The 16,528-nt window shown below is 44.1% G+C and overlaps 1 protein-coding gene across 1 annotated transcript in view; it reads right to left on the minus strand.

Moving 5' to 3' along the window:
• LOC126281932 (neurobeachin) overlaps nucleotides 1-15,691 on the minus strand; it is a 2,071,601-nt gene extending 2,055,910 nt beyond the window's left edge. The window contains exon 1 of the mRNA XM_049981271.1: nucleotides 15,333-15,691. Coding sequence (XP_049837228.1) covers nucleotides 15,333-15,554 — 222 coding nt within the window. The 5' untranslated portion in view covers nucleotides 15,555-15,691. The remainder of the gene's footprint in view (nucleotides 1-15,332) is intronic.
• Between the last annotated feature and the right edge of the window lie 837 nt (nucleotides 15,692-16,528).

Raw genomic sequence — 16,528 nt, forward strand, 5'->3', positions numbered from 1 at the left:
AGAGATCTTTCGCGCGTCTAGCAATGTGGGGTGGAGCGCCATCCTGCTTAAACATCGGACGTTCCAGCAGGTGTTTATCAGCCATGCTGGGAATGTTGCGATTCTGTAACATATTGGCGTACCTCTCGCCCGTCACGGTAGCAGTTACAAAACCAGAATCGCGCGTTTCCTCGAAGAAAGAAGGCCGGATAACGGTAGATGTGGTAAATGCAACCCATACCGTGACTTTCTCGTTATGCACTGGAGTTTCCACGACAGTTCTAGGATTTTCTGTAGCACAAATTCTGCACTTGTAGGCGTTGACAGACCCTGGGAGCGTGAAATGATCTTCGTCGGTCCACAACACGTTACTCGACCAATCGTCATCTTCCGCCATCTTTTCGAACGCCCATACCGCAAATGCCCTCCGCTTCACTAAATGGCCAGGTAACACAGTTCGTGATGCCGACGGATTTTGCACGGATAGCATAAGAGGGTACTCCTCAGTGACAACCAAACAGTAGTGTATGCAATGCCGGTGCGACGTGCGACTGCACGAGCGCTGACTTCCCCGTGCACAGGCGAACCCGCTAAAGTCTCCATTTCTTCCTGAACTGTCTCAGCAGCATTACGCCTTGTGCTCGGCCGGCCACTACGGCGTCTATCGTCTAAACAACCCGTGGCTTCGAACTTCGAAATCATTCTCGCCACAGCTGCATTTGTCAAAGGACCTTTACCCGCTCGAATCCCCTTCCTATGGCGATAGGATCGTCTAACTCTGAACTAACACATTCCCCATTCTGATGATACTAAAAGCGCCTTTTCAGGTGACGTCAACATGCTGCGACTGCTGGCGCATCTGATTCTCTCTCCCATTACAGCTCCTTTTATACACGATTGTCATGCGCAGTTACTGACGTTTTGCTGTCCAGCGCCATATGTCGGACATTCTGTAACTTTTTTTTTGTTCTAATAAAACCCCATGTCATTCCAAGCATGTGTGTCAATTTTTTACCTCTCTATTTACATTATTCCGTGGTTTATTAAGTTTTCAAATGTATACTGACTTTTTGACCACCCGGTATAAGTGTCTCATATTTCAACAGTCATAGACGCTGGGCTGTTACCTAAAAAGAGCAGCAGCAGCAGAACCACCACCACGACCACCAACGCAACTACTAGTATTAAGTTTATACTATTTTTGATAGGACTATTCACTTACATTGTCTCGACATACATTCATATCATTTTCAATTCTATTAATACTAATTTATTATTATTTGCCATATTAAATTTATTTCTTAGTGAAATATGATGTAAATAAAAATTTCTGTGTGTGTGAAACCCTGCTACGCATAAGACAGAACCTGTAGAGCCTAATCTTATTCGGTCAAATAAACAAACATAGAACGTGGGATATTATTACTGAAATAACCCAGTAAAACTTTAAGGGGGCTTCTTAAGAAACGATTCGAAATTTTGTTATTAAAAAATACTGTCCCAAATTCCAAAGGGGACTGCGAAAAGCTCTGCCAGTTTCAGCGCGAACTGCTCTCTGCTGCAGGTCAAGAAGTTATCAGTGAATAAAGCGTGTGTTCGTGTTGCGTGTGAGAGAGAGAAAGAGATTGTGGAGATGATCACGTCTGAAAACAGCTGACCTAACGGATCCGAGAGTCGGTGAAAACAGCGCACGCCAGGTGTGCAGCACTGGCTGTGGTTCGCGGCTCCACTGCTCTTAAGTCAGATCCCTCACTGGCGCGCGTGTTCCACTCTGGTGGTAATCCAGCAGCTGGCAACTCGGCCGGGCCACGCAAAGCCGGCGCGATTCTGAAACAATTAGCAGCGAGTCCCTAGCTGCCGCAGCCCCGCTGCGCTCTGGGCTGCTCTACGCACAGACCGGGCCCACACGGTCATCAACCGTGCCGCATTGCCGCCCGGTCTGTAACCGCTGTGGCGGGGGCGAGCAAACACTCCCCTCCCCTCCCCCGCCCCAGACCTGCACCCACCCCCACCGCCGTAAAAACAACTGCCGGCGGCGGCACAGGTGCGCGCCGGCCAAGTTGGCCCGCCATCAGCTCGCCTCGCCTCGCCACACTCTCGGCCGGGCTCTGCACAAAAATTCCGCTCGACAGACTTCATTACTTCGCCCGTCGCTGCTTTCAAATGAAGCGGCAAGCGGTCCCGAGTTTCCACGGCAAACAGCCACGCCCACCCGACCGTCTACCACTGCGGTCCGAAAAGGCGAGTCTGAACGGACCAAAAATTTGCCCTCCGGTTACCGGAGACTGGTGCTGGCTCTGAAGTCCTGTTGACTTTTGCTCATTGTGTACCTGAATGTCAAATACTCAAAATCGACAATGACAGAACTGTCTACAACGCTCAAAAGTATCGATCTGCCGTTCTGAACTAAAAACGAATGACACACACACACACACACACACACACACACACACACACACACACACGAATGAGTTTTAGTGAACCGCATTTTAGTCTGGTATGCTGCGGAAAGGGAGTTATGAAACACCCAACAAAAACATTCCATTTCTACTTTATTGAAACACTGGACATGCAATTGTTTTCTCGTTCATGCGAGTTTGACACCCTTACATTCCGCGGTACAACAAATGTGGTGCTTCTTATTTTGACATTCCAAACCACCACTCAAAACCTTCACTTTTTCTCACGAGCGGCTCGGTCTCAACACTTGGGAGACCGGCCACTTAAAGGAAACCGGCAATTTATGTCGTTTTATTAAGCGTTACTGACACACATTAATTGATGTATCTCCTGAGTAATACCGGTACGTACTAAATAAGGGCCGAGCTTCAAGATTCATTTTTCACGTTCACTTTAGCTATTTGAAAGATTACGAATTTTAAGATGATGATGAGAGAAAATATAGCAATCCTCCCAAGACAAAATGAGGGGTAAGTTTTTGAGCAATTTCTTTCTCTGGAGCATCCAAAATTTCTTGTTAATTCAACAAAAATAACGGATTCGTAGAAGAATTACAGCAAACTTCAAAATTGTAGAAGAATTACAGCAAACTGCAAAACCTAACGCACGAAATTACCTCAGTGCGATCCTGTTGGCTCAGCCAATAACGACAGCAGTTATTATGTGAGCTGATATTCCTTTCGAAATAATTCTACAAGAAAGCGCCAGTCAAGGCCCAAGTCGCGAGACGCCCGCACGTTGTTTTCGAGTAAGTTGTTTAGTTCAGTATTCGAGTGATATGCGGCTCGCGCTTCTAAAAAATCGCAGCCACACCTATACCCTTGCGCCGCCTTTTTTAGCAGAAACTTACCATGTTTATTGTTACCACGTAACCGACGGCAATTGAAAACGCTCGAAAATTTAGGTAATAGCAGTGTTTGATTAGAAGACAGCGCCGTCAGTAATGCAACCCAACAACATATTTTCTCCATCCTTGGGCTTCATAATACTGGAATTATTAACACAAAAAAGAATTTTCTATACTGCCTGTACCTTTCTTTTTTTCCGACCACGCAGTTGTAGAGAACACAAGTAAATAGTTTGTTTCTCCAATTTCATGATCTCTGACAGGAGCCGAAAATACAGATAAAACTCAACAGTACCACCTAATCGGTCAGATGAACAAGAACAGCAAAAAGGTACAGAGAGGTTAATGGCGAGAGACCGCTATCTTATCTCCCATCACGGGACCAGACCAGAGCAGAAATTTGTTTGACAATCCAGCATGGATCGAAATGTACACGTTCTTTCCTCTGTTTCCTGAAGTGTATTGCGTAACACTTAAGGTAGTCTTTTACACCTACCTCCTCGAATTTCCAAATTGACACTGCATTTTGTGTGTGTGGTTAAAGCTCCACAGCATATAAAGTACGATAAAAAAATAAAATAAAAATTGTTCTTCTCAGTTATCTACGCAACTGCATTTATTTTGTCCTCTTACGAGTACTTTCATCGACAAATGACACATTGATGCCACTGTACCGAAGAACTTCAGAATGGGAAATTCCTTGTATGGCGTTTAGTTCTCTCTGTAGTGCTGACAATATGTCGTCATTCCAAGGTTTTTTCAGCTTTATAAATAGGACGAAATCGCTGTGTGTGGTTGCGCTGGGAACGAGGGAGGGGGTGCGGGGAGGGTTCGGGGAGGGGGGGGGGGGAGAGGAAGGAAGGAAGGAAGGAAGGAAGATACCCGTGAGATGGAAGCAAAGTGACCAGTTGTTTTTGGTCAAAAATTTACGAATAAGGACTGACGTGTGAGAAGCTGCATATCTGCTAATTGATCTGGCATAAATTCTGACATTTTTTCCGGGATCCTCGCACAAACGACGAAGAACCTTCGGGTCGCACTCGGTATTCGACATTTCCATTGGAACGGTTGGGATTCAGTTTTGTGGTCATACTCAAAAACCTTTCGTCATTGACGACGTTGAAATCAACCAACCAACAAGTTGCAAAACAAAGATTTATTAGCAGTTGACCAAGGTTCCGATATTTATAAAAATATCTTCTTCAGAAGGAGCGGGCCTTGTTAGATCACATGGTGGTAAATTAGATTAGCTCAAGCCGAGCGGCTCTTGTCATATATAAAACCTTTCGTCTTTAGTAATGGCCTCCCACCATGAACCATGGATCTTGCCGTTGGTGGGGAGGCTTGCGTGCCTCAACGATACAGATAGCCGTACCGTAGGTGCAACCACAACGGAGGGGTATCTGTTGAGAGGCCAGACAAACGTGTGGTTCCTGAAGAGGGGCAGCAGCCTTTTCAGTAGTTGCAGGGGCAACAGTCTGGATGATTGACTGATCTGGCCTTGTAACAATAACCAAAACGGCCTTGCTGTGCTGGTACTGCGAACGGCTGAAAGCAAGGGGAAACTACGGCCGTAATTTTTCCCGAGGGCATGCAGCTTTACTGTATGATTAAATGATGATGGCGTCCTCTTGGGTAAAATATTCCGGAGGTAAAATAGTCCCCCATTCGGATCTCCGGGCGGGGACTTCTCAAGAGGATGTCATTATCAGGAGAAAGAAAACTGGCGTTCTACGGATCGGAGCGTGGAATGTCAGATCCCTTAATCGGGCAGGTAGGTTAGAAAATTTAAAAAGGGAAATGGATAGGTTAAAGTTAGATACAGTGGGAATTAGTGAAGTTCGGTGGCAGGAGGAACAAGACTTCTGGTCAGGTGAATACAGGGTTATAAATACAAAATCAAATAGGGGTAATGCAGGAGTAGGTTTAATAATGAATAAAAAAAATAGGAGTGCGGGTAAGCTACTACAAACAGCATAGTGAACGTATTATAGTGGCCAAGATAGACACGAAGCCCATGCCTACTACAGTAGTACAAGTTTATATGCCAACTAGCTCTGCAGATGACGAAGAAATTGAAGAAATGTATGATGAAATAAAAGAAATTAATCATACAGTGAAGGGAGATGAAAATTTAATAGTCATGGGTGACTGGAATTCAGTAGTAGGAAAAGGGAGAGAAGGAAACGTAGCAGATGAATATGGATTGGGGAGAGAAATGAAAGAGGAAGCCGCCTGGTAGAATTCTACACAGAGCACAACTTAATCATAGCTAATACTTGGTTAAAGAATCATGAAACAAGGTTGTATACAAGGAAGAATCCCGCAGATACTAAAAGGTATCAGATGGATTATATAATGGTAAGACAGAGATTTAGGAACCAGGTTTTAAATTGTAGGACATTTCCAGGGGCAGATGTGGACTCAGACCACAATCTATTGATTACGAACTGTAGATTACAACTGAAGAAATTGCAAAAAGGTGGGAATTTAAGGAGATGGGACATGGATAAACTGACTAAACCAGAGGTTGAACAAGTTTCAGGGAGAGCATAAGGGAACAATTGACAGGAATGGGGGAAAGAAATACAGTAGAAGACGAATGGGTAGCTCTGAGGGATGAAGTAGTGAAGGCAGCAGAGGATCAAGAAGGTAAAAAGACGAGGGCTAGTAGAAATCCTTAGGTAACAAAAGAAATATTGAATTTAATTGATGAAAGGAGAAAATATAAAAATGCAGTAAATGATGCAGGCAAAAAGGAATACAAACGTCTCAAAAATGAGATCGACAGTCATTGCAAAATGGCTAAGCAGGGATGGCTAGAGGACAAATGTAAGGATGTAGAAGCTTATCTCACTAGGGGCAAGATAGATACTGCCTACAGGAAAATTAAAGAGACCTTTGGAGATAAGAGAACGACTTGTATGAATATAAAGAGCTCAGATGGAAACCTGGTTCTAAGGAAAGAGGGAAAAGCAGAAAGGTGGAAGGAGTATATAGAGAATCTCTACAAGGGCGATGCACTTGAGGACAATATTATGGAAATGGAAGAGGATGTAGACGAAGATGAAATGGGGGATACGATACTGCGTGAAGAGTCTGACAGAGCACTGAAATACCTGAGTCGAAACAAGGCCCCGGGAGTAGACCACATTCCAGTAGAACTACTGACGGCCTTGGGAGAGCCAGTCCTGACAAAACTCTTCCATGTGGTGAGCAAGATGTACGAGACAGGCGAAATACCATCAGATTTCAAGAAGAATATAATAATTCCAATCCCAAAGAAAGCAAGTGTTGACAGATGTGAAAATTACCGAACTATCAGTTTAATAAGTCACAGTTGCAAAATACTAACACGAATTATTTACAGAATATGGAAAAACTGATAGAAGCCGACCTCGCGGAAGATCAGTTTGGATTCCGTAGAAATATTGGAACACGTGAGGCAGTACTGAGCTTACGACTTAACTTAGAGGAAAGGTTAAGGAAAGGCAAACCTACGTTTCTAGCATTTGTAGACTTGGAGAAAGCTTTTGACAACGTTTACTGGAATAATCTCTTTCAAATTCTAAAGGTTGGAGGGGTAAAATACAGGGAGCGAAAGGCTATTTACAATTTGTACAGAAACCAGATGGCAGTTATAAGAGTCGAGGGACATGAAGGGGAAGCAGTGGTTGGGAAGGGAGTGAGACAGGGTTGTAGGCTCTCCCCGATGTTATTCAATCTGTATATTGAGCAAGCAGTGAAGGAAACAAAAGAAAAATGCGGAGTAGGTATTAAAATTCATGGAGAAGAAATAAAAACTTTGAGGTTCGCCGATGACATTGTAATTCTGTCAGAGACAGCAAACGACTTGGAAGAGCAGTTGAATGGAATGGACAGTGTCTTGAAAGGAGGATATAAGATGAACATGAACAAAAGCAAAACAAGGATAATGGAATGTAGTCGAATTAAGTCGGGTGATGCTGAGGGAATTAGATTAGGAAATGAGACACTTAAAGTAGTGAAGGAGTTTTGCTATTTAGGAAGTAAAATAACTGATGATGGTCGAAGTAGAGAGGATATAAAATGTAGACTGGTAATGGCAAGAAAAGCGTTTCTGAAGAAGAGAAATTTGTTAACATCGAGGATAGATTTAAGTGTCAGGAAGTCGTTTCTGAAAGTATTTGTATGGAGTGTAGCCATGTATGAAAGTGAATCATGGACGATAAATAGTTTGGAAAAGAAGAGAATAGAAGCTTTCGAAATGTGGTGCTACAGAAGAATGTTGAAGATTAGATGGGTAGATCACATAACTAATGAGGAGGTATTGAATAGGATTGGGGAGAAGAGAAGTTTGTGGCACAACTTGACTAGAAGAAGGGATCGGCTGGTAGGACATGTCCTGAGGCATCAAGGGATCACAAATTTAGCATTGGAGGGCAGCGTGGAGGGTAAAAATCGTAGAAGGAGACCAAGATATGAATACACTAAGCAGATTCAGAAGGATGTAGGTTGCAATAGGTACTGGGAGATGAAGGAGCTTGCACAGGATAGATTAGCACGGAGAGCTGCATCAAACCAGTCTCAGGACTGAAGACCACAAAAACAACAATTAGTAATGGCTGCTTTCAACAATTCTGGATCGTTGTACATTCATCCAACCTCCCATGCGCACTTTCAGCACTGTTTTCAGTAGAATGGACAACTTTTGTGAAAATTATACTGTCACACGTCTCATATTAGAAAACTGGAAAAGCGCTTTAAAAGACCCCGATGAGACGTAAAAATATTCAGCATCGTCTCTGACGGTAATTTAGGGACTTCCTGTAAACATTTTTTCCACATTTTCGACCATGCCATAGGTTGCTGACATCAAAGGACTTTGAGAGGAAACATTTGGTCCACTAGTAAATACGTTTTGTTTACAAAAGATTTGCCAAAACCACCATTCATTTCTAGCTCGCTACTGAACTTCTTTCCGATTTTTAATGTAAATCACCTGTTTCATCTAACCTGAGAATTATACGTTTCTCAACATTGTGAAACATGTACATTATGTTCAACATCCAACAATATACCGGTACCAATGTCGAAATATATCGTGGAGAAGCATATCAACACAACTACAAAAAATTATGGCAACTCGATGTGCAAAAATTGCATTTTTTTAAAATTCCTATTTTAGATTAAATGTGGTAGTTCTGCACTACAATTTCCTTCTCCCTTGTGAAGACAGCCACTTTCACGAAGGGCTACGTCCTACGTTTGACTAGGTTGGTAGCAGTGTGTCGAGCACGAGGTGTTTTATGTGCGCCGAACAAGTCATTGTGGAACCTTTCCGCCATATTGACGCGGCTTTATTAAATTTAAGCTCTGCTCCCTTTACAATAAATCAATGAACACCATCCGTTCTCGGGTATGGCCGCTTAGCACCAATAATACCTTCCATTTTCCTCTTTTCTGGCTCAGGCGCGAATGTAAAATTGAAACTTTCTCGTCCGATACCTCCACTATCTTTAATGAACACAGCACTAAATACTGTGTAAATAATACTTATCATTCTACCTAAATTGTGCTGTTCAAAGACACGGAATAATTATCTTTTGGATCAGGTTTTAAAACTGGTAGAGACCTTTATGTGGCTGGAAAATTCTCTTGAATGTAATACGTGAAGCCAAATGAAATGAAAGGGATGTTTCACAGTGCGGTGGAACGTATCCGCATAAAATAAATGGGAGCGTTGACGACAGAAAGTGAATGGAATTTTAAATATCCAATTTACCGAAAGCTCTAGAAATATGACAGAAGAACAAAGTACGTCACAGGTTTCTACCAACAATAGCGACTGTGGAGGAGGGTTGATATTAAAAGAGGAAACAGACGTTTCCTTCTTATCTTCAGCAGCAGACGCATCATTTAGTCTCGTAGCGAGACAAAGAAGCATTTACGTTACGGGTATGTAGAGTCATTGTAACACTGTTTTCAACATTCACAGTGACAATGTGGCCTCTTCGGTTCACCTCCCCTGTTTTGATGTTAACTACTTGGGGACCCATTCATTTACTCGTAGTTTGTTATCGTGGTCAGATGTAAGACTTACAAGCTACATTTAACGGTGTGGACAAAAGTTCCCCTTGTAAGAAGATACGACTGAACACAGAGTTGTGAGTTGCCTGACCTCAGTTCTTGTACGTCATTATTTAAACAGCATATGGTGTAGGGCGATTGACCCTGACGACATGAGCACGTCTGGTGTGTACACTGGAGTTATTTACCTAAAGCCTTCCAATAATAGTCCCATACAGCCGAAATGAGTCAAACATGTTCGACAAGTAATGACTTTTTGCTCTGAAGAGGTGCTTTGGTGCAAGGTTTCCCTTAAAGCTGCTGCAAAATTATGTCCACAGTCTCGGTAGCGTAATAAAATTTTAGCTCCAGAACAGATTTTTTTAACGTAGCTGTCGTACATGCATGTGAAACATTAGGGCCATGGCGACAACTGATGAGTTTACATCACAAACACGTTCGCATCCCAGCAACGCCGGCACGATCTGCATTGCATCACTTCACCTGACCGACGATGCCAAGCTGACTTCCTTCACTGTCTTTATAATATGAGGATAACGTAAGGCGGATTCCGTTTTAGTCACGTATGGTTTGATCACTTTCGAAATTCGTTATTATGTACCGAAATAAAAAGTTTGACGACATTTTTATGTCATATCACTGACGGGAGTTAAAGAAAGAAACTTCCTACTTACACAGATTCTATAACACGAAAAAGGAAAAATATCTACCACATTATATTTAAAATCTTTCTCTGCGTTGTTATTATTTAGAGAATATTTTACTCTCCTGTCGAAGATTCTGCGTCATTAGACTGTACTGTGCTGTACTCTACTACATTGTCTTCAGCCACCCCAAAGCCCCTACTTTTGTTATTCTGACTACGACCTACACAGACACATTACTGGGTATTTCCAGTCACGTCTTAGTCTTTCACTGGTTGGTTATTGCGTACTGTGCGTACACCGAAACTCCAGATTTGCCGATGTTTGTCACACATGGTTGACACTGACCATATGATACTGTTTGTGCGACCGTAACACATGTGAGGCAGCTGGCAGTTGTCTACGCTGACGTTTCAGCCTTTCAAAGAATACGTTACCAATAGACGCAAATTTTATGCTACTTAGATCAGTAATGATACGATATAGTATGCGATGATGAAGTCTTACTCCGTATTATATTTGGTACTTTCAGATTTCTGTGCTCATATCAGGTTATGTATTAACGTTATGCAAGTTTTGAAGCAATATTCGTAATTTTGCACAGTTGTATGTTTAGTTGAGTAGGCCTCAATGTCTTTGCTTATTAGAGTTGTTCGACTATATCCGCACACTTTGTATGACGTCATATTACTTATGTTATTTCGTTTGCATCAGGTCTCCCGTTTGAAAATGGCTAACCCTAGAAACACGTGGTGCCAAATATAACATGGCCTACAAAACATAGCTCAATAGTAATGCTCAGTCTCTAACAAAATGTTTTCATCGAAAATTGAAGTAACTGTTTTACGCAGAAAGGTTCTCAATGTTACCCTAATTATTCAGTAACTAATGGCGTACTTTTGCAGATGATGAGAATTTCAGCAATGGCCACAAAAGGATGAGAAAATCATTCTTAATTAACAGATAGGGATATCGGAAGATACATATTTGTCACAAAATTCCGTGTACAGACAAGAAATGACCCAATAAGGCCACGTGGGAACGAACAGACAGCAGGGAAGATGTATCGTGCCAGTAGGCAGCATCAAAGTCCGTGCGTGCATTCTGCTCAACCACATCCGCGCTCAGTGGCCAAACACTCAGAAAAACAAACGATGAACTACGTTAAGGTACGGCCAAACTTTCAGGAAACATTCCTCACACACAAAGAAAGAAGATATGTTATGTGGACATGTGTCCGGAAACGCTTACTTCCATGTTACAGCTCATTTTATTACTTCTCTTCAAATCATATTAATCATGGAATGGAAACACACAGCAACAGAACGTACCAGCGTGACTTCAAACACTTTGTTACAGGAAATGTTTCAAATGTCCTCCGTTAGCGAGAATACATGCATCCTCCCTCCGTCGCATGGAATCCCTGATGTGGTGATGCAGCCCTGGAGAATGGCGTATTGTATCACAGCCACAATACGAGCACGAAGAGTCTCTACATTTGGTATCGGGGTTGCGCAGACAAGAGCTTTCAAATGCCCCCATAAATGAAAGCCAACAGGGTTGAGGTCAGGAGAGCGTGGAGGCCATGGAATTGGTCCGTCTCTACCAATCCATCGGTCACCGAATCTGTTGTTGAGAAGCGTACGAACACTTCGACTGAAATGTGCAGGAGCTCCATCGTGCATGAACCACATGTTGTGTTGTACTTGTAAAGGCTAATGTTCTAGCAGCACAGGTAGAGTACCCCGTATGAAATCGTGATAACGTGCTCCATTGAGCGCAGGTGGAAGAACATGGGGCCCAATCAAGACATCATCAACAACGCCTACCCAAACGTTCACAGAAAATTTGTGTTGATGACGTGATTGCACAATTGCGTGCGGATTCTCGTCAGCCCAAACACGTTGATTGTGAAAATTTACAATTTCATCACGTTGGAATGAAGTCTCATCCGTAAAGAGAACATTTGCACTGAAATGAGGATTGATACATTGTCTGATGAACCATTCGCAGAAATGTACCCGTGGAGGCCAATCAACTGCTGATAGTGCCTGCACACGCTGTACATGGTACGGAAACAACTGGTTCTCCCGTAGCACTCTCCACACAGTGACGTGGTCAACGTTACCTTGTACAGCAGCAACTTCTCTGACGCTGACATCAGGGTTATCGTCAACTGCACGAAGAATTGCCTCGTCCATTGCAGGTGTCCTCGTCGTTCTAGGTCTTCCCCAGTCGCGAGTCGTAGGCTGGAGTGTTCCGTGCTCCTTAAGACGCCGATCAATTGCTTCGAACGTCTTCCTGTCGGGACACCTTCGTTCTGGAAATCTGTCTCGATACAAACGTACCGCGCCACGGCTAATTGCCCCCTGCTAACCCATACATCAAATGGGCATCTGCCAACTCCGCATTTGTAAACATTGCACTGACTGCAAAATCACGTTCTTGATGAACACTAACCTGTTGATGCCTCGTACTGATGTGCTTGATGCTAGTACTGTAGAGAAATGAGTCGCATGTCAACACAAGCACCGAAGTCAACAATACCTTCCTTCAATTGGGCCAACTGGCGGTGAATCGATAAAGTAAGAAACTAATATGAGCTCTAACATGGAAATTAAGCGATTCCACATAATATCTTTTCTTTATTTGTGTGTGAGGAATGTTTCCTGAAAGTTTGGCCGTACCTTTTTGTAACACCCTGTATAGATATAAAGTGTGTCAAAACTCTCTCATGTGGAGTATCAACCGTCTCAACATCGGAGGAACGTGCGCTCAGGAGGCAGTCGAAAAGAAAAGGAGATTAGGGTTTAGCATCCGGTCGACATCTAGGCCAACAGAGAAGGAGCACAAGCTCTTTATTTTTTCAAGTACGGGGAGAGGAATCGACCGTGCTATTTGAAAGGAACCACCACAACATTCGCTTGGTGCGATTTAGGACAATCACGGTAAACCTAAATCAGCATGGCCGGACGCGAAACTGAAACGTCGTCCTCCCGAAATCGACTGCTCCGGTGTGCCAACCGCTGTGTCACCTCGTTCGGTCGACAGCTGAAATGCAGTGGTTACGTATGGGACAGTGATACGTTAAGCGTGACACCGAGCCTAAAGGAAACACAGGTGAAACGAAATTACCGCATTCTAAACGAACACACCGAACTTTACAGTTGTGGGCGAAATTATGGTTCAAGTGAACTGAAGGTCAAATGCGCACGTAGTCATAGATCACTGGTGGTTGGTTACTACGCGTCTAGGATTTTTTTTTATGGAATTGGCAGTGTAGGAGAACTACGGAGTCTCAGACACCATGGGCGCCTCGGTGTGTGTGTGTGTGTGTGTGTGTGTGTGTGTGTGTGTGTGTGTGTGTGTGTGTGTGTGTGTGTATTAACGATATTATGATATTGCCGGTCTCTGTGTCAAGTTTCAGCGGTGAGTAACAAGTGAACACACGTCTTACTTCAGAAAAAGGAAAAAAGGTATCCGTTGACGTTTTTGGTAATCGCTGTCCCATCTATGTATATTATTTCTCTACAATAATCATGTTTGCCCCACGCACTGCACTGAGGAAACATAATCATCTACTGACATGCAGAAATGCACTGCGATCGGTAACCACTTAAAGAAGATAGTGTTCCAAATGAAGTAGTCGCAAAACTGGATTTTCATATCCCGAAAAAGTCAGGGGTTTAGTGGATTTGTTATACTTAGTGTATAACTAATACTTAATGCGTAAACTGATCAGTCTTGAACATCAGTTAAGGCTGGACTCTTAAATCTGTCATTGACGCTGTTTAAGACTGATTTACGATTAATCATGCACCCAGAGATATTCAGGTTTTATGTTAGGGTTGTACAGAATTTTAGTTCCTCAAAAATCGTACCGTGTCTCTTATTGCCAAGGCTCCTGTGAGATAAGAGACTGTCTTGTAATCAGACCTATATCCAAAACTGGACACTGGACTGCATTCGAAGTGTCAAAGATAACACATAATGAGATAAATATTTCACATTGTATGAATTGCTAGCTCGCCTTTTAAGGTTTTAGACCAGAATGCTACATAGCGATATTGGGATGTGACAAATCTGTGGTTTTGAAATTTGTCATTTGTTATTGTTACAATAGTGACAGTTCAGAAATTGGTAAAGTAATTTGTTTAAAATGACGTTTGAAGAAAATGCCGGAAAATGGAAATTTCGCCTGTTTCACATTGGACGATTTTTCTTTTAGCATTTTCATAACGGTGTAAGTCAACGAGAATGCGTCGAATCGCTTCATTCATGTTTTGGTAATCAGTTACCACGAGGAAAGGCAGTTAGAAGTGGACTACAGAATATCATCTAGGTCAAGCTTCTGTTAGCGATGAATTTCATGAAGTCGATCAAAATCAGTTGGTAAAAAGACTATTCTGTTTTGTGGAACGTGACTGAAGGGGCTGGGTATAGAAGCATTCTTGTGTTTCCGCAAACTTCAGTACACTGGATTTTGCACGAACATTTAGCTGCGAAAATGATCAGTTGCGGATGTTATCCCTACGATTTGGCCCTATTTCAAACAGAGGGTGGTCGTCCAGTGGTTTAAGAAAGTGCTCTCAGAGTTCGGCGAAGGAAATGGAAAATTCGTAAACGGCATCGCAACGAGAAACCAAGCTCGGATATATTCATACCGGCCGAAAAATAAGCAGCTATAACTGGTGGGATCTTCCAAAATGAACCGAAACTAAGGAAGTGGTTTGTTAGTGGGGAACGTGACGGCTTGTTCAGACATGTCGAGAACCTGCTATATATTATCGAAGAATCGTCGATGCCGAATGATGTACAACGATTTGTTTGCCATAAGTCATCAATGACATTAGGGAAAAAGAGCGGGAAACGTGGAATCATTCTTCATCGTGATAGAGCCTGCTGTTGCACAGCGCCCGTATTCATAACGAGTTGTCGTCTGACAACTTCTTGTTGGTTCCCTGTGTCTGCCTCGTGATGACTGGGTGTTGTGTCATGTCTTAGGTTACTGATGATCATAGATGTTAAGTCCCATAGTGCCTAGAGACGTTTGAACCATTTTTGATTTGGTTCCCTGTGTTCAAATTTTTATCGTATCGAGAATATGTTCAACGCTTCCAGAGCTATGCTTCTGTGGTACGAACATCGGCGTGGAAAAAATGTGTCCGAGGTTGGTTCTAACGCGTGCGGAAATGTGTAAATTTGAAAGGAAGAACCGACAGCACAGTGTTTTTCTTTGATCCAAACAGAGCGCCTTTGCCTAGGCGTGGCAGGCGGGAGCACGTGTCAGGGGGGGAGGGCGACACGTGGGCAGAAGAGGGGGCGGGCCTTACCGAGAAGGCCTTGAGGAAGACGAGGCACTGGATGATGCCCTCCATGGTGTCGCCGGTGAGGCAGAAGGTGCCGGTGAGGTGGCGCCCCTTGCGGCGCACGGAGGCGGCGCCGATGCTGGCCGAGACGACGGCGCCGCTGCCGCCGGGCAGGGGCAGCCCGACGCCCAAGGCCAGGCCGGCGCCGCTCCGCGACTGGCTCAGCAGCCGGTCCAGCGGCTCCATGGCGCCGAGCCGGCCATCAGCTGCCACCGCGCCGCTACACGCACCGCTCGGCTCAGCTCGCGCTGCCGCACGCACCGCCGCCACGACACGCACCGCCGCCGCCGCCGCCCATGACCGGCGCCCCTGCAGCCCCTCGCGCCACTGAGCTGGCGCCGGCCCGGCCACGCCGACGCCGGCGCCCGCCGCCCCGACGCCGCCCGACCGGCGCCGACGCCCGCCGACGGCCGCGGCGCTGCCCCAGACCTGTTGCTCGCCGCCCTATCTGTCCTGCGAGTACCAGGTGATACGCCGGGTGCGGCCGTCGTCTGTAGCACGTCATCCTAGCGCAAAGTTACTGCGATACGCGCGACCTTGTTTCCTCTCACAGTCTGCGACTCTCAGTAGCATTCACACTAGGGGCGAATATTGGCTGACAGCTACTGTAAGTACCTCAGAGCCTTGCGAGTGCAGATCTAGAAGCGTTTACACACAGCAGGGTTACAGCGGCTGTGAGAGATACGAGATCGCTCTCTGCGAGATTATTCATTCGTAGACTTACGCGTGAAGGAAAATATTGCTATTCAAAAGCGTCGGTCTGAGGCTGCATTTTCAACACTTAACTGAAAAAAAGTTAACGACCGTGTTTGTGTTGGATAACACACCGGATCACACGGCGGTTTCATTTTGGAACACGCAAGAATCTCACTCCACAGCTTAAATGGGAGATCCGAACAATATTCGAAATTTTACGAGAATGACAGCGATAGAGTTGCAAGGAATACTCCTAACAATAGGACCAAAATTGCCAAGCGAGACCTATTATCTTTAAACCGATTGGTATTAAAGACAGATTGCGTCTGATACTAAGATTTCTAGCATCAGGTAAGTTTATTCTCTTTAATGTTTGGTACAATGGCAATTACGATGGAATAACATAACCTATAATCATTGAAACTCCAAATACGGCGGATATCTGACTAGTGAATCATTTATGG

Source organism: Schistocerca gregaria, chromosome 7 (genome assembly GCF_023897955.1).
Source record: "Schistocerca gregaria isolate iqSchGreg1 chromosome 7, iqSchGreg1.2, whole genome shotgun sequence".
Classification (NCBI taxonomy): Eukaryota; Metazoa; Arthropoda; class Insecta; order Orthoptera; family Acrididae; genus Schistocerca; species Schistocerca gregaria.